Consider the following 22,867-nt stretch of genomic DNA (forward strand, 5'->3'; position numbering starts at 1 on the left):
ATTCATTCAAACAGAAGGAAAATCAAAAATGCACGTCCGTCACTTACTATAAACGACTACCTACATCCAACTTTACTGTATGGAAGCTACTGTAAATGCTGAGAAAAGAAGGCGGAGAGAGAGAGAGAGAGAGAAAGAGAGAGAGAGAGAGCTCTTCCTTAGTCAGTACTTCTGCAAACCGCTGGCGCGCTCAGTTTTGCACTGCTGTGTGCACATGTGAGGAAACTGCGTCCTGAAGGACCACTCACTAAACTATCGGTTGAATGTTTTTGGTGTGGATATCACGCGATGTACCCGGAGGCTAGGCTGTCTCCGTTTACAACTATGTCATTTTTGAAAAGCATCTCGGCGCTCCTGAGCTGTCTGTCTGTCTGTCCAGCCCTCCTTTTTTTCTTTCCCTTCCCCTTCATCGCTGGAGGCGCCTCATTGATTCTTAGGCTATGGCTCATAAATAAATTAGATATATAGGCTGTCTCAGCATTAATGGGCGGTGTTAGAGTAGGTAATGTTTCAAATTAGTTGCTTTCTGTTGACAATCCCTGTGTACCGTAGAGCGCCGAATGAATCATTTCTCAAATATAAAAGTGCATTCTATAGGTTTTGCTATACCTAAACATACTGAATAAGTCTAAATTTAATTTACTTACAGCTAGTGCATCACTCACTGCAGTGTAACTGTTTGTGGTGAATTTTTATGTAGTCGGTAAACTACAGAGTCGTTCCATGTCATTTGAAATATGAGATATAATGGAAAGTGGGGTAGAGGGCAAAACAACCCACCAGGGTCCCATCAGGGAAATCCGTAGCTTCAGCGACCAGGGAGTATTTAGTTGAGTTAAGCGAACTGAGAAATTGATTTCGTTTATTGACTTAGACACGTTTATGAGGTAGCTCCACTGGCCAGCAAAATATTCATTTTGAATCTTGCCTCCCTCTGTGATGGGTCGTGTACAGTTCTTGTACACTGAACTGCCATTACTGCCAGCTACAAATACTAATGATACAGTTCTTGTTCAGTGTAAAGTTTATGAAGCCTTCACAGATCTTACCAATGGGTGACAATTCAGTGAAATCAGATACACCTGGATATTGTATTCCAAATTACTCCAGTTTAGCAGTCTAAAATACATTGGAATAAAATATTTAATACATCTAAATCTGTTTTAAATAAACTAACTAGAGGCATGGATGGCAAGTTTCATGTGGCTTGCATTTTGCACATTGATTTCCAGTGCAGTATGAAATGTTCATTCTGAATCACTCCCTGGGTCTGAATTCCAGTACGTTTTTTATGTGAAGGGTGTAGACTAGGATCACAGGAGAAATATGGACAGATTGTGTGCGTTAGGGAATGATATGGGGTTGAGTTAAAAACAGGTAACATTGGATTGGTATTAGTTATTGTAAAGGACACATGAAGTAACTATGTCATGGATCAGAACAGGTCTGTAGAGACTTTAAAACAGTAGGCTACCTCTGGATTATGTCATTATAATAATATTCTGAGCTGCCTTGATAAGAGCCCCTTATGGCTTTGTGCTTTTAAGTTTTATACAGAATTAATTATTGTTCATTTACTGACATTTCCAGTTAAACTGTGAACCTATCTGAAATCCAGATGGTCAGGTCATACTTTGGGCTGAAAATATTGTCAGTAGTTAGATGTGTGTATGTATGTGTGTGTGTGTGTGTGTGTGTGTGTGTGAAGGAGAGAGAGAGAGAGTGAGAGAAAGAGAGAGACTCTTGTACTCTTAGCTCTGTGGTGACTGTCAGAATGTCCTATGACAGAATATGGACAGGTAATATCAGAATTTAGTCTGACTTTGCGATTGATAATGATTATTAGGTCTATTGTTGTGATTAATTATAATTTAGTTTCTGGTGTGATTGCTTTGTTTGTTGTTGGTCATCATATGATTATTTTCATTATTGTTAGCAATGGTGTGATTGTTCTGTTTGTTGATGTGTTTTTTGTGATTATGACTGTTATTTGTGCCTGTAGCTGGTGTTACAGTTGTTGTAGTTGTGATTCTTGCTACAGTTGTTACAGCTGTTAATGTCATAGCAACTGTTTTTATTATGTGATTTTTTTTCTTGTTGTTTTATGTTTACATTCTTGCATGCGTTTATGGCATGGTGTTTGACACATTATGTAGTATTCATAAAGGCCTGTCAATCAGACACTCTGTATAATAAACCATTTCCCAAAACCATTATAATATTACTATGACTATCTGATTGATTTTTGAAGAGCAAAAGGCCAAAGGCTTTTTCATTTGGGTGAAGAGCTCTTTGCTCTAAGCCTCTCTGATCCAGTGCACACTGTAGGTACAGCTTATGACAGTTTATTGTAGTGGTCTGTGTCTGGTACAGTGTGTAGTTTCTAATTTTAATCAGGAGCACTGCGGTCTATGTGGTCCATTCATTTCCATTCATTCATGTCACTCTCAAAGTTGCCCTCAGATTAATGAGCTTTAGTGAACCATTCATGTGTAATCTAATATTTCCCCCTCAGCATGGAATCACTCAGGAACAGGGTCAAGATAGACAAATCCCTTCAGCCTCAAATCCTCTGTTTCTCTTTTCTGCCTCTCCATGCATTTTTGGTTCTCTTTCATCTTTAGTTATGGGAAGAAATATAAAAAGAGCTTGTAGCTCATACAGCAAAGAAAAGCTACGTTATGTGATTTAAGGGGCCCACTTGTGTAACTACCCTACAGTATAACTACAGTATAAGCTATTTTAAAGTGGAACTATTGTACAGTGTAACTGCTATATGATGTAAGTATTCTACAGTGTACCTGTTCTAAAGTGTAACTACAGTGCAGCTGTTCCACGATGTAACTATTCTAGAATGTAACTGTTCCGTAGTGTGACTACTCTGCAGTGTAACTGTTCTACAGTGTAACTATTCTGCAGTGTACCTGTTCTGCAGTGTTACTACTCTACAGCATAACTGTTGTACAGTGTAACTGCTCTACAGTGTAACTATTCTACAGCATAACTGTCCTTCTGCGTAACTACTGTACAGTGTAACTGCTCTACAGTGTGACTGTTCTACAGTGTAACTGTTCTACGTTGTGCCGTTTTCAGAGACATATGGTGAACACTGAGCAAAAGATCTCTCATGACTGATAGCTTTAATGAGGGGTTCCAGTGGGTGAATGCTATGTACATGCGTGTGTGTGCCACAGCCACTAGCCAAACATTTGGCTCTTTTTGTAGCTACACATGCTCTTCTTGCATAAGCCATTGCTAAAAGATTTGACAACAGATCACCATTATCTACTGATATTGCTGTTGTCCAGCGCAGATGCAACTTTGTAATTTAAGGCATCAGTGACAAATGAAAATTAAATGTCAGCGAACATTCAGTGAACTAAATGACAATGTTCATTACTTTGACTGATAGCTGGCATTTCCCCCATCCTCACTCTCTGTGTTAGCTACATAAATCCCCATCAAGGGCAAGAGTAGCCCATACAAGCATGAGACTCAATTACAAACCTAATTCAACTCTGGCCTTTCATGAGTCTTCAAGAGCTTAGCATCAGAGAAAGGTAATGAGAAATTAAAACATTTTACTGAAATAGAGATGTGTAAATCCACACTGACTGTGGCAGTAAATGTCAGTTAAAATGAGATTTTTTTTAATCATTTAAGATTTCCTATCAATTAATTGTATTTAGGTTGAATTTTACTTAGTTTAGCTGCCATCATGCTGTGGTTATTAGAACAGAGTGCTAGATGAGGTCATTTGTGGAGAGATATTATTGAGCGCTTTGATTGGGTGAGCTTGTCAAGGCAAAGGGAACAGTTGTGAAAACAAGATGGGAACTGAGTGTTCTTGCTAAAGATCTTTCACAACACAGTTCTTTCATATACACTTTTTCCTTCCTCTTAGGGGGACATTTTGAACAAGAATCCGTTTTGGTAAGTATCAAACGGGCAGACAGATTCATTTTTGACCCTGTGATTTCCATCCAAGTACGTCTCCATATTTTATTTGATATATAATCATTATTTAGCCCCAGCTGTCAGCTGTATGTTAGTGGTCAGATATGAGTGACATGGATGATATACTGGCTCTGAAGGTCAAAAAAAAATTGAAAAGAAAAACACTCACGGAATACATTGGGATTTTTTTAACTGAATTGAGGTTAATTTCCTTCATTGTCTGAAAAGTAAGTTGATTGACAAAGATGTCACACACACACACGCACACAAACAAACACACACACACACTCAAACAGAAAACATGATGGTTTGATGTCAAAGTCATTAACAGACCTGTTCCCTATGACTTGTCTTTAGCTCCTATTGATGAGATATCAGTGTATGGATGTTGTGTGATCTCAAGTAAACAGTGCTATGACCTCGCTGACGTTTGTGTGCACTGAATACCTAACAGACTTAATGTATTGTTGGAAAGTTAGACCCAGTGGACAAGCCCCCATAATGATGATGTAGAACAGACTTGTTTTGTATTAGTGTCTCATTATCATTCCTACCCTGATTAAAAAACAAAACACTGGGTTACACCCTGATATGATAAATACTGTCTGAAAGCTCAGAAAAAGAGACCGAATGGAGAAAACATTTGTATGAGCAAAAAAAGAGAAACACAGGATCATTTACTACGCAAATTTAGAATTTGTTTAAATCATGGCTGAGCTGAGCTGTACAGCACTCCCTCTCTCTCTCTCTCTCTCTCTCTCTCTCTCTCTCTCTCTCCCCTGCCCTCTCTCTCTCTCTCTTTCTTTCTCTCTCTGTGTTGGGGGAGGAAGGTGATGGTCTAGAGACAGAGTGAATTTGCATGCTAGGTTGTGCAGGTTGTGCAGCTAGGTTTGCATGCTAGGTTGTACAGTGTTGCCATAAGACTGACCAGTATCAACAGGTGACCATTAATTTACCAAGAAGGAGCCTCAAGCCAACTAAGCATTTTATGTCCAGTTTACATGTCAGTAAGGACCAGTTTCACCACTTCCTCTGCATGTAAAATTCTTTGACGTTCCTCCCTGAGTGAAATGAGCCTTTTTATAGATTTGAGAGATTTTTTTTATCTCTGTGCTATTGATATGAGACAGATAAGCTGTAATTTTCTCACTTAAACTCACACAGACACCTCTAAAATAGACAATGCATGATGAAATGAGCAAAGAGAAACTTTGAAACGTTGGCAAAATCAAAATCAAAGCTTAACGCTCTTGTGTTCATAGTCTCGAGTATGTGTGTGTGGTTGGTCAAGGCTAGGGCTTAAAATGAAAGGATTAAATTAAAAGTCTGTCTTCCAGAGCAGAGTCCAAATATAACAAAAAAGACCATTAATGAAAATCTTTGGGCGGTTTTGTCGAGTGGTTAAACTGAGAGAAATGTGTTTCAAAATGGACTTTCGCTGCAGCTGTACAGCAGATTAAAAAAAAAAAACAAAACATGACAGCTTCTCTCCATCATATCTGTAATCCATCTATAATCCTACTCTGTAGCGATCACACAGGCTATCCGTTAATGCACTGGAATGTGTAAAGCTATATAACATTGATGGATGGAAGCTCTATTTTTGTTCTGTTTGTAACAGAGGCACAAATATTGACTGTCTGTCTGTGAAGTATCTTAAAACAGGATGTGTTGCAAAGCTATTAAATTCATAAACGTGTTAGTGGGATTCCAGACTGGTTATCACTTTTTGATCCATATTCAATCCAAGATATTTTTTAGACTAGACATTCATCAACATCAGTTTCGGTTAATAACTCAAAAACATGCCTTTTGAACATAAAAAATTGAGAAAAAAATAAGTAATGTTCAGATTTTCACCTGAACTGACCTCATTGAAACTAAACTGACCTTAACCTTGCTATAAATATAATACATACATCCACACACTCACAGAGAGAGAGAGAGAGAGAGAAAGGAGAGAGATGGAGAAAATGGAAGAACTACAAAGTTTGATGGGTGCCTCGTCATCAGTATCAAGCTGTGATTTGTCCTGACCTCTCACCAGTTCTCTGGCTGCTACAATGGTACAGTGATGTACTGTGCTGAATGCCAATTTCCCAAACTCAGCACAGATGGACTCCTGACAACCTGCTCTATGCCCGAGGTCATCCAATGACAGCGCACGAGTCCTCATCTGGGAACTTATGGTGTCCCGTCATATGAATCTTTTCTGTTCTTTTTTTGTTTCATTAAAAGAAGATCTTGACACATTTCCCATCTGCCACTGAGAGAGAGGAGAACTGATGGGGGCACCTGACTGGTGGCAATGCTGCGCCTGGTCAGCTGAATATGGGACCAAATGTTCTGGTTGCACCTTTATTAACAAGTTGAGATGATATCATTGTGTCCCTCTATCCCCCATAGGGTACATATACACATATTAACCTTGTCTATAATAATCCATATTAACCAAATAAATCTTATAAGCGACAAGAATAGAACACAGCATAGCGGGTGTTCTTGTTTTCTTGTTCTTGTCTTTTTTTTATGAACTATCATGGACCGACTGGTCTACAGCCGAGCGGCGCACCAGCAGATGTAAGGTGTCAGTAAGTAAGGGATGTGCAGGGCTCTGATTCTGAGCTGCGTGGAACATCTGGCCAGATGCTATATGTCACATGACTCCCATCATCACTCATACACAAGAGACCTGATTCTGGCACAACAAAAAATGGGTCTGAGAGATTAATGTAATGGTAAATAAATAAATAATCCCAAAGCTGCAAATCTGCTGCCTTTTTTGTTGTTGTTGTTAAATCTCATCTCTAAAGAGTGATTGAAATCAAATATTTTTCACCTGAAACTATTTTCTATTTTTCATTCATACTCATGTCATGGTTTGGTCAAATCCACCTCCTGCCAGTATCCTTTGCTCAGGTTGTGTGTGTGTGTGTGTGTGTGTGTGTTTGTTTGTTTTTTTTGTTTCTTTTCTCAAGATGGATCGGCAGATTCATAAAAAGACTCTGGGTATAATTTTGTTGTTTTTTGTGACATGGCCACCTGCCTGTTTGATGGTCCTTACATGGTACAATCTAATCTATTTTGTACTGGTTGCAAACTTTTGTTAACACTGACATGAATGGCTGGAAATAGGAGCATCTGAAAAGGATTTAATATCACTTTGTCACTGGTTTCATTACACCTTCATCTCAACACTATTTATTAGCCGTTCTGGGCTGCTAACCCTTTTCTTCCTCTGGGCTTTAGTTGTATGGCAAGCAAAAATCTAATTCAAGCACTTCTTTGTCAAGGTGAAGTAATACTCACTTTCCCTTAATCTCAATATGCCACCAGATTACCAGAATAATAATAAAAAAAGAAAATCAATTTACTTATTTGGGATGATGTAGTGTGTCAAAGAGGGTGGTGGAGAGATGTGTCTGGATGTGGCAGCCAGCCAATCTGAGGTCAGGGCCTTTGTTGTTTGACAGGCTGGAGGCAGTGAAGGAGAGGCTTCTCTGCTGTCTCACCTGGCAGATGTAGGAGTCACCATGTCAGACATGGTGTCAGACACTGCAGTAGAGGCTCTAACTCTTCCCATGGCTTCAGTCCCAGGGCCATCTGTCAGTGAACTATCACGTGCATACAAGCCACTGGTACCCAAAGTTCAGCCAGTGACACTTAACAAAGAGCAATTTGCAGCATGGGAGATGGATATCAGTTCAGTCAAACTGTCTAAGTATATATGACAAATAATTTAATGTTATGTGTAGCAATGATACAGGGGATTACTAAGAATGGAGCTCCACTTATTTTACTAAGAGAGTGAATCTGATATAACTTCAGTATTCTGTTTCAGCTGTCCATCTTAATATTTCATATTGGGAAGTGGGCCACAACTCACAAAGGTATGAGCAAACTGTGTATTCATGGAACATATAAGTGAAATTAAAACAGGGTTATCCAAATTTAGTCCTCAAGGCCTGCAGCCCTGCTGGTTTTCACATCAGCTGACCACTGCTGTTTCTGACTACTTGATGAGGGAACACACCTGTTTCCCCGGTAAAATCAGCATCCAAATAAGAAGTGAGAGCAAACAAGCAACAGAAACAACAGCACAGAGGTACTCAGAGCATGAGGCTCCCAGCAGTTTTGGGCACTGTACTCTTCCTCATTGTTTTGTTGAAATGTACCAAGACATTAGATTATTTTATACTTAAGAGTTGAATCAATCTAAAAATAGATATATGAATTGTGCAGAAAGTATTTTAAACTCTATATGCCCATTATCAATGAAAGTTCTTGGTGCGTGCAGCTGTAAACAGCAGTAATAAGAAGACATCACTCCTGCATGGATTTTGAGGTTCTTAATGTCATCAGAAGTTCAGGACTGTAAATTAAGTCCTTAAAAATGTGAATGTAAAGTATACATGTTAATATTACAGAGAGAACGTGAGGAGCAAAAATCAGTTATTACTCTGCTAAATAAATGGATAGATGGTTTCTTATTGTTTATGGCAGGAATTTTCTTCTTTCAGTCAGATCATACTGCTGAGATGCTGTGCAGTGCGAAAATACCTATACTGCCATCTCCTGGAAATTATATGTAACAAGGTGTTGTTTTGCTCTCTTGTCATTATCTGTTTAAAATATTATTTTTCTACAGGTCATAAAATAAGAAATCAAGCTCCTTCGACATTTCAATAAAATAATGAAATATCAATCACGTTATGTGCGTAACCGTCGAAGCGTTTGGCTGCTTTAATACTACAAGTTCCATGATGCTTAACGAACAGGAAGTGCTTCATTACGACCTTGGACTGTCACAAATTACGTATCAGGACAGGAGACGGCATGGCGAATAAAGACCCTGGAGTAAGTTGTAGTTTATCTTTTTATATCAGCGATATAAATTGAACTAATTTATCGTGTGCTGTAAGTGCTGTAACATTCCCGCCGATCTAGAATATGTTTTCCATCCAACAATTTTTAACACACCCCAGTGGTCTCACAAATCTAGCAACAGGACACCGTTTAGCTGTGTAGCTAGCGATATGCAACTGATAACACTGATGTGACATTGAATAACTGTTCTTCCAAAGTTATCGGGTTTTAACTGAGTGTCCAGGACATGCATTCTACAATGTACAGTGTTCTGTTTAATTTGTAAAATTTATTTTGATATGTAAAATATTTGTTCTGAGAAGTCATGTTAGCTCAATTAAGAAGACAGCCAGTGTATTTTTGGCCATCACCGTCTGGTCAGTTCTCTTATGCGTCTTTTGCCTGAGTAATTTCTCATTTAACTCGCGGCTTTTTCTACCTCTGTCTCTCCCTCCTTATCAGGGTTTTCTACAGCAGCTGAGGCAGATAGCAGGGAGAATGTCCTCCGGTCCTAGAGGCGCTGGACTGGGAGTTAAACTGCTCATTGGAGCAGGAGCACTTGCCTATGGAGTGAAAGAGGCCACATACACAGGTGGGTGACGTTACGACTTTAAATATCATACCGTTAATTCGAGAAATGCTACCATCATCAGTTCTTAGTTTTGCTTTGTGTTTATTGAACAAATACATATATTTATATAATGCCTCTGATACAAACACTATCAGGCATTTCTGTACTGAGTAATAAAACATTTAATATAGAAATGATAAGATAAAAAAAACAAAACAAAACATAAGAGCTCATATGACAAAACCAGAAGGTTTTGTTGACTGTTTGGCCAAAGGTTTTTATTGCAGCAATGTGTTTGTACTTCCAGATGTCACTTCTCATGATTGCTGTTAATCCATTACTGCCTGTGTAAAAATTCGTCCAAGACTTAAGTGCTCCATGCAAAAAATTTCTTCAAAATGAATATGGAAATACTTGAAAAAAATGTTGTACGTCACGTTTTTGCTGTTGTGCGATATCTCATCATTAATCTTGTTCCGTATGTTGCTGCAGTGGAAGGTGGTCAGAGAGCCATCATTTTCAACAGGATTGGGGGAATGCAGATGGACACTGTGCAGACAGAGGGACTCCACTTCAGGTACAAATCACTGTCAGTTGCCTCTATGTCAATCACAGGCTCCGAATCTGTGAGCAGGGTTTCAGTATTTCATACCGAGTCTGCATGGTGCAGACCACACAGTTTATGGAGAGTAATTAAAACAGTTAGCAATTATTTCTGTTTGAACTAAATCTATTCATTAAAAAAAAAAAAAAAGATTTTCCCTGTTTTGTGAGTTGAGCAAAAACACATTGGTCAGATTGTTTTGTTGTTGTCATTGTTGCTGTTGCCATTGGTGTTGGTGTTGCAAGGGCTGCACTATGTATCGTATTTTTATCACCATCGCAATCTGAACACCCATGATAAACACATTGCAAAAGGCTGCGATATCACCACTGCCGAGGTTCATAAAGCCGGAAAGTTGACAGTTTAAAGTTGGAGAGACATAGGGCAGAGAAATAGACCTATTCTAGCATCACCTGCAAACAAGTCTAATGTGCATGGACTTGTGTACACAGTGATGAAATTAGACAGGAACAAGCAGAGAACTGCAAAGAGATGCACAAACCATGCAAAACAGTCGAGCAACAAACCACTGAAGTGAGTAGTCGGAGACTGAGAATGTAAGTGGAGCAACAGCAGGAGATTGGGTACCGAAAAAAGGATGTACATCCATCGTGTGGCAATACTTTGGTCATGAAGGAGATGACTATGCACAAATGCAAGTTTTGTACAAAACATGTTGAGTTGTGTTAGCTGTTTAATAAACTGAAAAAATACTTGGAAATATTTTTATTTCAATTTACAGCAAACAAGATCAGTTCATATTCAGGGCCTGTACTTATAGATTGTACAATCAGAGTGACACTGAAATTGTACACTTCAGTATTTGTTTCATCGCATCTTACACCACCCTCATGATATCCAACAAGTTTATCTTATGTCGTATATTTTTTCCATATCGTGCAGCCCTAGTTGTTGCAGACGAAGAGGGTCTGTGTTAATGAATCAGTTACCTAGGCAACAAACATATTCTTTCCTCATCTCAACAGGATACCATGGTTTCAGTATCCTATTATTTACGACATCCGAGCAAGACCGAGGAAGATCTCTTCGCTCACTGGAAGCAAAGGTAACTTTTCCTTCCATATCTGAGCAGGGTGACCACACCATTTCCAGATTTTAAAACAACTCGTGTCTGCCTAGTTTGTCCATGTCCCGCTTGCCTTGGCCCAGCTTCACTCGACTCCTCGCTGACATACAAACTAACAAACATTCGACCTTCACATGGGGCTCTGAGCACTGACTGTTCCCCCTCCCCTCATACAGACCTTCAGATGGTGAACATCGCTTTGCGTGTTCTGTCTCGCCCCATGGCCTCCAACCTGCCCACCATGTACCAGCAGCTGGGGAAGGACTACGATGAACGAGTGTTGCCCTCGATCGTTAACGAGGTGTTAAAGAGTGTGGTGGCCAAGTTTAATGCCTCTCAGCTCATCACTCAGAGAGCACAGGTACTGTTTCTTTTCTTTTTCTTTCTTTCTTTCTTTCTTTCTTTCTTTCTTTCTTTCTTTCTCTCTCTGTTTCACTCACTAACACGAGTCCAAGTCGGAGGAAAAGACTCTGATGCACGGTTTTAAATTGCTGAAAAGAATTTCAGTAGTCTGTGGTCACAGTGATTGATAGATGCTGGCCTCATAGGATTTTTTCCCCCTGCATTCATCGTGGGTACATGCGTACACTGTTGTGCATAAATTAGCTTTATATCAACAACAATTCACTGTGTGAAAAATGCGAGCTTATGTAGGAGAAGCCTTTGGAGGGAAGGCTCATTCAAAATATCAACTATTTTTGGTTTTTGCTGCAACTTATATATTTATATTGCAACTGTTTATACTAGAACTATTTTTGGAATCTTTTAGTCATCTGTGTGATGAAACAGAGATGCATACATAGAAACTCATACTAAAAAGCAAAAAGCCACCAGTTAAATGAAGTTTACTCCCACTTTTCATCTATCCTGACATATTTCTAATATACAGCTGGTCTGCAGACAGTGGTATTATAGAAAACACCCTCCCTGTCTATAGATTTAAACGTAATGTATATATATATTTGACTATGAGTGTGTGTGTGTGTTCAGGTGTCTTTGCTCATCAGGCGTGAGCTCATTGAAAGAGCCAAAGATTTCAATATCATCCTGGATGACGTGGCCATCACAGAACTGAGCTTCAGTAAGGAGTACACAGCCGCCGTGGAGGCCAAGCAAGTCGGTAAGGACCTACAACAGTGATCACAGGCCTGGAGTTTCAGCTTGACTTACACACACACACACACACAGACTGTTTTTTACCACTCTACCATCTACTGGACTGCCTCTCACCTCATTTTTCACTTTATATTAGACTTTGGTTTCAGTTTCTCTTTTGAAAACTATAAGTAAATAGGTACAAGAGAAACTGAATTACTGTAAAGATATTTTTCTGGATTATGAAGCGGACAGCATGTTTTCTGTCTGCTTAGATGCATGACCTACTATAATAATTCATGTTAGTCATCTAGAGACTTTTGTACAGGAACTCAAAAGCGTATGTCATTTAAGGGAGGATCTGTATGTATTATATAAATGTATATCATACATACACACATAAATATAATAAGTATTTCTGTAGTTACATTTCAGACCACAAGAGCGCACCCTTGTCTTTTTCAGTGCCTGCATGGCTTTGATCTGACTGTCTGTTGACACATGGAGCTGCCATGCTGAACATATACATTCAACCATTCACGTGTGCAGTGATTTATTTTTTACCGTGAACAGTTATTTGCACATCTGTCAGCCACAAATACTAGAAATGTAGTAATTCGACTGGTGGCTACTGATCACTGAACAGTTTTGGCAAGGGCATGAAATATCTGTGATGATAGTAATATATCTCTGTGTTTGTGTGTGTGTGTGTGCGTGTGTGTAGCCCAGCAGGAGGCTCAGAGAGCCCAGTTTTATGTGGAGAAGGCAAAGCAGGACCAGAAACAGAAAATCATTCAGGCTGAAGGAGAAGCCGAAGCTGCTAAAATGGTAAAAGTCCTCCTGTAATGTCTGTTTCTCTCTCTCTCTCTCTCTCTCTCTCTCTCTCTCTCTCTCACTCTCTCACACACACATAAACACTATATAGCTGTCAACTGTACCCTCTTTTAAAAGTGACTTTCAATTCCTCATCTTTCATCTATTTTAGTACACAGATAACCACCAAGATGAAAACAAAGCCAACATAAAGTGACTAAGTAGGACTTTGAGCTCAAAGCAAGTGCAAAAATTGTATGACTGTACATCTGCATTTGGTTTTTGTATATTCACAGTATATTTATGCTTTTATAGCCACATTTACTCACTGGCAGATCTCTCTCTGTCTAAATGTTGCAGCACTTCATCACTTGCTTACTGACCTTTTTTTGACCTATTGTCTAATCAAAATGGTGTTTTTATGCTCATCAAACCACTCCGAAAATATATTCATAGACCCAAGCATGATAGGTATTAACTATATAATATAAGTCAGGATGAACACCCATATGAACACATTTGCTCCCTGCTCTGTACCCCTCATGTCCTAGTCTTCACTTTATTTTGGCAGTTATGTCTATATTGTCCATGATAGTATTAAATGCCAATAATTACTTGCCCTAAACTGTATCTGTGTGTTGACAATGAACTCATGTTAGCAAATTGTTCTTGTATATCTGAGTTCTTTTGAAAGACTGCTTTGGCTTAACGCCAGAGTTTTAATCTGAATCTGTTTTCTGATGTAGACTGCCCAGTGTTGGTGACCTGTGGTACTGTAATCTAGAACTTTCCTTTATTTAGCCAAAAATCTGTCCTGTTGATATTACTTTATACGCAGTGTCCTCAGAAAAAAAAAAGAAAACAGATTTGTTGACTATGACCATAGTTGTTATTTGAAGTCAGTGTAGCACTTAAAAAAAAAGCCCCAGATCAATGTCTCTGAGGGAAACTGTGAGCTAAAGCAGCAGCCAAAAACTAGCATCAACATGGTGCCAGTATAACTGACTGATACTGAGAGCTTGTTTATTATGATTGACACAGTTGGGGGAAGCTGTTACGAAGAATCCTGGCTACCTGAAGCTGAGGAGGATCAGAGCTGCCCAGAACATTGCCAAGACGGTATGACCGATCGACTGCGTCAACGTTGTATCGTGTTACCAGCCTTGTGAAAGAGTGTCAGACAGGTGTTGAGTGGAGATAATTAGTCTCAAAATTTCAGACAGCTGTTCTTTAGCTCAAAGAACAGCATTTTGCATTCAGCATTTTTCTGATTAAATCTTTGTTTTTATATAAACCCTTCATTTGGAACCTGTCAAAAGGCGTGTTTGTAAGTTAGTGTTTGAACGTAAGAAAATAATAGCATGTTTACTGCATGGCACTTGACGTCTGTTCCTCAGTAATTCTCGTTGGTCAGACTTTCAGGACTGGTTCAGCTTTTTCAGGATAAAAAGTAAAAAGTAGTGAAGGTCGAAGGAGTTTTTAAACAACTTCAAGGGAAAAAGCAATATTTGTACGAATGCTACTGTTGCAGTCATAAACAGAACTATTTAAATTGGAGTACAAAAAAAAACAAAAACACAATCATTTGCTAGAATATGAAGTTAGCTGCCAGTGGGAGTACATGAATTTTGATTTTTATGATGATGTTTTTTTTTTTATTTTTTATCACAATTCTGATTATGTAATGATATCAATTAATTATCAATTAAATAACCTGCATTTGAAACACAGCCAGCAAATGGACCAAATCTGAAGCATGCTACATTTTATTTTATTATATTTGTTCAATCAAAATGCACTTCTTTCTGCTGAGTACACTGAGTGGTATGACCAGTCTGTGTACTGGACAGAACAACTTGACACAGAAAAGTAATTGTACAATAGCTTTTATACCGATTTTGATAACCATTATGTCACAAAATTAAGGATTAGGTGATTTTGATTACTTAAGTGAGTAATAATTTTGAGGGGTTTTTTTTTCAGGAAATACACAAACATAACTGGTGAAGAGATCTTTTACAGCCTCTAAAACAATCAGTCTTTGAAAGGTCTCTCTCTCTCTCTCTCTCTCTCCTTCCCTCCCTCCCTCTCTCTCTCTCCCTCCCTCCCTCTCTCTCTCCTTCTCTTTCACTGTTTCCCTCTCCAGGTGGCTCAGTCACAGAACAAGGTGTACCTGAATGCAGACAGCCTTGTGTTGAATCTCCAAGACGACTCTTTCAACAAGTAAGCTCAGATCCTCTCGGGCTCCAAACTGCATAATCAACCCCAAAACGTTCATGTTTCGAAAGAGTCGCGCCATCTTTGGCAGTGGGGCACGACGACTGAGCGCTTTCAAGGCTTCCATTTTCCTTAAAGAGACGCGGAGAACAGCGCCAGCGCTAATGGCCGCGTTCTCGCCTCGAAAACAGTTCGGGTCAGCGTAGTCTGCATGTGATGGAGGGATGCTGATCTTGCGTAACCCTTCTCATTCAACACCCTCTTGTCAAACTATATTTTCCCTCCTTTTTATGTCCTCCTGTTGTGGGCGGGGTTTAGCACCGCTGGCTAAAAACTGTCCAAGCCTCAGTGAAGATGATGGTTTTCATGTGCTTTTGTGTTACTGACACAACTCATTTGTGGTGTTTTACTTTTCTTTCCCTTTTTTTTAACATTAATGTGATTTTTTTTTTCCCCTTTCTCTTTCAGTTTATCATTGGGGAAGTGAAAATGACTCGCCCTGGGAAAGCATACGCATTCCATACATTAGCGGACCGCGGTGACCCGTTGTATCTATCATCGTCGTTATGAGTGTCTAAACTCCTCAAACAGTGCCTGTCTCTGCAGCAGCGGTCTCAGTTTGGACTGGGTTGGGTGGCCTGAAACAACACACACACACACACACACACACCAGCAGTAAGCACTTTGGTCACTCAGCTCAACATAAGAATTTACATCTCAGAAATGTTTCGTAGCACTACCATACGGAAGAGTGGACATTAACGTCATCAGAGAACACAACACATACATTTTTAGGCCTCATACGCTTTCTGTGAAATTTAGTCATCAGTAAAGAATTGATCTGAAACAGGATATGGTGCAAGTAACGTGAGAAGGTCAAGCTTTAAACCCATGGCTGGTTATGCTAATTTTCATTTCATGTTGAAAAGATCACTCTTGTGAAAACTTAAATAAGGTGTTCTGAAGAGGCCACTCAACTAGAATGTTGCTGACTGTTGTTTACAGTATGTTTTCACACTGTGTGTTTCCAGCTGTTAAGTTCAAAGGGTTTTTTTTTTTCTTCCCACCAATCAGTGTAAACCCTGGCAGAGACCGAAGCGCTGAAGAGGTGTTTGATTAAATGTTATGTTTTGGAGACAAACTATGTGAAGCCTCGTTTGTTTGCTTGTTTGTTTGTTTGTTTTAAAGCATCACTTGAATGTGAGCTTGTAATTTCAAAACACGGATAGCTTTAGCAAACACTCAGCTTTGATACGGAAATGTAATTGCCGTTTTACATTTCTCCGATAGTGCAGAATCTTGCTCGCTGATCTTCATGGCTCTAGTGACATAGAAGGTTTTTGACAATTATTGAGTTTTTTTTGACAATCGAAACAATTGTAGATAGATAGGTAGTTGTGTAGTAGGCATGGAATAGATTTGTTAGCACGCAGCTAGAGCAAAATGTGCAGTTCTTTTGAGCTCCCAAGACAGTAAGTAAGAGACAGCGGTGTAAAACATTCTGCGGAGATGTGTGTTTTACCAGTGTGTCTGTAGGTGGCACCAAATACAAAGCTACCAAATTTCGTTTTGGGAAGGGGGTAGGGGTGGGTTGCACAATGCTGCTCCTGCTTTGAGAAGCCCTCCAGCGGCATGTTAAGATAAAAGAACTACTACAGCAAAGAGAGGAAACGCCATTGGAGGCGTTCTTTGTTGGTGTGTTTGTGTGTGTGTGTGTGTATGTCTGTGTCTGTATACTACCTTCCTCTGACCTAGAGTACAGCTGATTGTTTTTGTTCAGGTTTCAGTACGGTCAACATAATGACACAGCCACTCATTTTCAAAGAAGAGAAAAAAAAAACCCTCACTGGATCAAAGTGAATACACTCTAGCAGGGTGGCTGTTAAGAGGGATGTTTTTTGTACCTCAGAAATTCTCCTTTGAGTAAAGCAGGGGGGTGTGAGGAGGAGGATGTCTTTGGCAAAACAGGCCCTCCCACTCTTTACCCCTCAGCCTATAGGACAGAGAGGTATCTTTTGAATGCGGACCAAGCGCCTGCAGGAAGAATGCATGTACTCCATGCACAATTCCACAATCCAGCTCTTAAATGTGAGAAGGTATGTACCCGTGATGTATGTTTGACCATATGTACGTCAACACTTGTATGTGTGTGTTTAGCAGTTGTATCATCATATACAGAGGCACCATTTCTCCTGACCTGGTTTTGAGTGCTTTTACAACCACATTGTTAATCCACAGTTAGTTTGCCTCTGATCTGCCAGGCGTGCCTTGCCACACATAAGCACTAAAATGCATAAAGAGCTCAGAGGAAAAGCTGCTGACGTCTCACTCTCACTGGTGACCCCGCCACCCCCAACCCCACCCCTCACCCCTCTCCATCACACAGACACAGACACACATATACTTAACCTGACCTGAGAATATGCATAAACAAAACCAGATTACCCCTTGGTAGCGTCAGTCGTCATAGAAATGCTGACCTCACTTTGATTCGAGAGGTTGCCATGCCAACAGCCAACACATTAACCTTGATCTTTGGTTCCTATTGAACCAAACACTTAGTTGCAGCTTTTTCAACTATTTCAAGGCTTTATTCTTCTGTCCTATAGATCAACACAGATCACTTTACACTTGTAAGATCTGCCCTTAAACAACAACAGCATCTTCTCTGCAATCTTACTTCACTGTGACTGTCAACAATCATAAGTTGTATTTATTGATGAACTTGTTTTCAATAATATTTGGAGTACATGACTTGACTGACTATGCCGGTATTTGTTAGAGCGTATTGACTATTGGCGTTAGACCCAAATCACGCCTCAAGTCATGACCTAGAGTTTAATAACTGCAATAATTTAAATACCATTTCATATCAATAAACTTAATCTGTGTGATCTTATGCCCTATGGCACTTATAGCCACAGCTCAGAGACCAAAGATAGGCCCCTTGTGTGTCAGGATGGCCGAGCGGTCTAAGGCGCTGCGTTCAGGTCGCAGTCTCCCCTGGAGGCGTGGGTTCGAATCCCACTTCTGACAGCGAGTCTTTTTGGGGGCAGCCGTTAACCTAAAAGTTAGAAAAGCGGGCTTGTGAAAAAGAGGGGGGAGGGGGGGGGGGGGGGGGGGGGGGGGGGGTGAGTGAACAGCGCCCCCGCCCCCCCCAACACTCCCTCACTATCCGCAGCTGAAGTGCCCTTTAGCAAGGCACTTAACGCCCAACTGCACCCTAGACCCAGTACTGCGGCTGCCCACTGCTCTTGCCCCTAGTGTATGTGTACAGGATGGGTCAAATGCAGAGGCTGAATTTAGATGCTCACTCTTCCTAGTGTGTGTGTGTGTGACCCATAAAGAACTTAACTAAATTAACACATACGCCATATACTCAAGATTCAGGAAATCTTCACGGTCTGATCCATTTATAATGAGTATAATTAGAGAGAGGTTGTTGTGATAGTCAAATTGCTCTCACTACATGGAACATATGAAGTTAATATATATATAGTGCTTTACAGTCTCACTGTGTGCTTTGCATAGGTGAGGTTATTTTCACTTTTCGAATCTCCGGAATGTGTTATTACCAACAGTCATACCATCACATCAAGCAAGATTTTCCTTGTTGTTTACAGCTCACCTCAAACTTAATATGGCATGGCCTATAGAGCTAACCCAGCTTAATGAGTCATCTCCAAATTCAGATGGATGTCTCTGCTGTTCACTCATGTACATGCTACAACTTGCAACAGTTTCCCTCAGAGAGAGTGGTGTAATGTTTAAATTGCAGGCCAGAGGAGGTCGTAGTACAATCTTCTCATCAAATTAAGTTATTTATAAGGTGGGTCAACTTAACTGCCCCTCACTCTCTCCTAACATAGGTCTTTGTGCACAAATGGGTAATGTTTGACACAGTCCTCAGTAACAAAGCTTTTTGGACATGTGCTGTCGATTTGATCCTTGTGCAAGTCATGGAGTGTGACACAAGCAGACGTTTGACTTGCCCCACAAAGTTCCTATATGCAGTTTGTTTGCCATCACTTCACTAATGAGAGTATTCTCCGCTAAAGCTCAGATCAGCCGCTGAATCTCTCCTCCTGCAGTCTGTTGGTTTCCAGGTTGAATTTCTGTCCTAAGAGATGTATCAATAAATTGGTGCCACACAGTCAGAGCAGAACAGGCCTCTACATTAATTTACTGAGTAGATATAATTAACCTGCTTCATTTTTTATGGCACTCTCATTACATAGTCAAAGGGGATTTGGATAGCTTGCCCTAGTTTGGTTAGTGTTACTTTTCTTCTTTTTGACTCAAATTGTCTGAGCATGGGTCATTTTTCCTTTCATTATCTTCCCTGTTAACCTGATACAAAAAGTGAATTGTGTGTGTCTGTGCGTGTATGCAGGCGGGAAAAAAATTGCCTCTGGTGGTACGGTCCTGAGGGTTTCTTTTTCTCTCTCTCTCTCTCTTTTTTTTTTTTTTTGGCTAACAAGATGTATGCCCATGCTGCTAAGAATAACTTACAAAACCTGTTAATGCTGGAGCCGCTGATAGCTTCTGAATGTGGGCTGTACGGAAATCTGCAAAAGCATGACTGACTCACCCAAACACAAGTTCATGGGAAGAGACAATATTTTCCATTCTGGTGGGCTCTTTCTCTCTCTCTCTCTCTTTCTCTTTCTTTCTGACTTTCCCTTGCTCTCCCCCCTGCTCCATGCTTCCTGGTACCTCAGGGCACACTCACGCCTTTGTGCTCCAGTGGAAGAACAGGAATGCTAACAGGAATGTAGAGTTTGCTAACGCTAACCAGTGGTTCATACCTATGTATGACATTTCTGCAGGTTTGCGTATGTAGCTGTAATTTGTAAACCCAGCACATTGCACAAAAGAACTCCAACTCCCGTCTAGAGAGCCTAATCTTTAATGCTTAAGTGTTTGTTTACAGTCACTGTTTACATGGCTGGATGGTATGTGCCAAGGGAGGACTTTCTGAAATCATCTTCATATTTATCAGTGGTTGGCTGTCTTTAACTCCTGAGATATAAAGTGGAAATATCAGTGGAAAAGTTGTCATTTTCAATAATGCGAGTAAGCACAAGGTAGGAAAGACCACCGTCCAACTGAAGGGTATTTCTGTTGTCTCCATTCAAAACCATGTCTTGGCCATATCTTTGGGGACACGGATTTGGAAAAGGTTCTACCATAAGGAAAATAATAAGGACTTATCATGTTTGTCCAGAGCAGTGGCAAGCGTTTCCTGTTTCATTGTGTATCAGGAAACAGGCCCTCAGTAGTAAGTCCTCCCCCACCCGCCTCACTCACAGACTGAATGCACATCAGACTCTATGCACGTACCTGCTTTGTGAGACATTTATAGAGCCAGCTACACATGACCAAGGACTTTGATCATACTAAAAATGACTTTGATTGACATTGTTTCAATTTCATGAGTCCAACGTCTGTCATCTTGTAAGACTTGCTCATTTCATTTTACGACCCAGATTTTGTTTGTGTGTTGATTTTATTTTTTTTTATGATTCCACTCACCATATATGGAGGTCTACCAATTCCCATTTGACTTTCCAAGTGGACTGTACAGCGGGGTGATTATGATGTCATAAATATCTTAGGGAACTGTAGTGACATGGTGTCACACAGCCCCAGAAATGTGTCTAATGCTCCTGAATTTCCTATACATGTAAATAATGCTTGCTTGGTTCGTTCATACTGCAAAAACACAAACATTCCACATGACAGAAGATAACTGAACTTTATATTAACAAATTATTTATGCTGTAAACAGGCAAATAAAGTGATTTTAAAGTGGGAACATTTGATCCAGGGTTTTATTTGGGGCGGGGGGGGGGGGGGGGGGTTATATATCAGAAACCATAGAAGTTTTCTTGATATATACAGGTACCTGGTCCATTTGTTCTTTTTTGTGTTTACTTTATTGTCTCCCGTGTCTTTATCAGGTTCACTCTGACTAATGACTCTCTGCATGGCACAGATGGTAAGCACTAAGGGTCTCAGGACCCGTGTGAGTCATGGCTGATTAGCTCAGCTCTCTTTGGGCTCTTCCCCAGGGTGATAAAGGAAGGCCTGAGCCAACATGCTGGTGCAGCCACATAATGGTCCACATTATGTTAAGCCAACACAGTGTGGGTGCTAAGTAGTGCCCTTCTTAATGTCAAGACTGGGGGCCTTGTGTTGTATTACACAAAAAAACACTCTATGGATGAATATTCCAGTATCTGTGATGGGTTTGCCTCATGAATGTGAGTGTGCTAATCTTTACTGTTCAACACAATTCCTCTTTTTATTGTCTGCAAGAGAAGGAAATGGTTTCAGTGAAAAAAGTTTCTGTATCTTTGTGAACGGCTAAGAAACGCCATTATTTTAATTTCTCTGTGATAATGAACAGAGGGCTCCTGCCATCTCTTTATGCTTCTTAATTATGATGAATATTTAATAAGATGATCAACAGGACACTCCCACCGCTCTTGGGCTGGTCTCCCCCAAGGGTTTAGAGTTACAACAGTTAAAGGGGGGAGGGGCTGATTTAGATTAGCTGGAGAAAGGAGGCCCTTCTGCTGTTGACTACCCCCCTCACCCACATCAGTCATCCTAAAATGTCTTTTGTTGATCTAAAACACTTTTACAAATATATCTCACTGAGGATTTCTTTTCCTCTTGGAAGGCTCCACACCAAAGCACCTTGGAACCTTTTTTTTCATTCTCTGGAAGCCCCCACCTCAAAAGAGAAGAGAAAGAGAGAAAAAGAAAAAAGAAAGAAATTCAGTGTCTGAATCCCAAATTTTTCAAACTTGCTTTGTCAATGGATTTGAGGACAATGGGGTGTGCTAGCCTGATCTCTGTACCAAAATATGAATGTTGTATTGTTTTTAACCTTGGTACGTCACATTGTGTGTATTGTCATTGTTCAAGACCACAGCATTCAACATTCAAATGTGTTCAGTTGTCCATACAAGGTGAAATAAATAAATAAAACTATTCTTCCAACTTCTATAAACATGGCCCTCCTACCTCTCCCTTGGACAAACTCTTTTGCTATTATCCTGAACTCTAAGACCGCCTTTTTCTGAAGTATTCTTTTTTTCCCTCTACCAAGTCAAATCATGTGGGTGAGCAGTGGGGGAGGGAAGAACCTCCTTTTACAGAGTGAAATTGAGTGAATAATTAGTGTGTATATATTTGTGTGAGCATGTGTTTTATTATACCTTGCAGGATGTCATTAATAAACTATGCCTGAAGCAACGTACGCTACCTTAAAATATTTTGAATATAGTTTTAGGGCACAACTTTCAACACAAGTTGATGATAAAAAAATTAGCTAATATGGTCAAGTAAAAAGAGGGAAGGAAAGACTTTTGAAAGCAGAGGTGGGGGCACTAGTTTTTCAAAACACATTTGGGCATGTGCAGACAAGATAATCTGCACCTGTAACATTCCTTCTTTCATCTCCGCAGTAACAACAACAGTCACATACTTTGTTTTCAGAATTTTTTTTACAAGCAGGATTCCAGTCGATATTGTTGTGCTGAAATCACGTTTGTTACGTCGTAACACAATTAAGTTACATTACCATTAAAGATAGTAAGGGACATGGTATCATTCTTTTACTGATGTATTTTCAGTAGTGCAAGTG

General features: G+C 39.9%; 1 protein-coding gene and 1 non-coding gene across 2 annotated transcripts; both read left to right on the forward strand.

The window, feature by feature from the left end:
• The first annotated feature begins 8,769 nt into the window (after positions 1-8,769).
• Positions 8,770-16,345, forward strand: phb2a (prohibitin 2a). Its single transcript, XM_030774473.1, has 10 exons — positions 8,770-8,814; positions 9,286-9,415; positions 9,887-9,971; positions 10,985-11,064; positions 11,262-11,446; positions 12,076-12,205; positions 12,905-13,008; positions 14,035-14,112; positions 15,140-15,216; positions 15,679-16,345. The coding sequence occupies exons 1-10, from the start codon at positions 8,794-8,796 to the stop codon at positions 15,695-15,697; spliced, it is 909 nt and encodes a 302-aa protein (XP_030630333.1). The 5' UTR covers positions 8,770-8,793; the 3' UTR covers positions 15,698-16,345.
• A 1,818-nt stretch (positions 16,346-18,163) lies between these two features.
• On the forward strand, positions 18,164-18,246 carry trnal-cag (transfer RNA leucine (anticodon CAG)). Its single transcript has one exon. It is a non-coding gene; the product is annotated as a tRNA-Leu (tRNA).
• The last annotated feature ends 4,621 nt before the right edge of the window (positions 18,247-22,867 follow it).

This window comes from Chanos chanos, chromosome 5 (genome assembly GCF_902362185.1).
Source record: "Chanos chanos chromosome 5, fChaCha1.1, whole genome shotgun sequence".
Classification (NCBI taxonomy): Eukaryota; Metazoa; Chordata; class Actinopteri; order Gonorynchiformes; family Chanidae; genus Chanos; species Chanos chanos.

Bases quoted from the DNA above. Each gene is read 5' to 3' on its own strand.
- phb2a (XM_030774473.1), top strand. From the start codon at position 8,794: ATGGCGAATAAAGACCCTGGA. The intron at 8,815-9,285 runs GTAAGTTGTAGT...CCTCCTTATCAG, and splicing joins TGGCGAATAAAGACCCTGGA to GGTTTTCTACAGCAGCTGAG. The intron at 13,009-14,034 runs GTAAAAGTCCTC...TGATTGACACAG, and splicing joins AAGCCGAAGCTGCTAAAATG to TTGGGGGAAGCTGTTACGAA.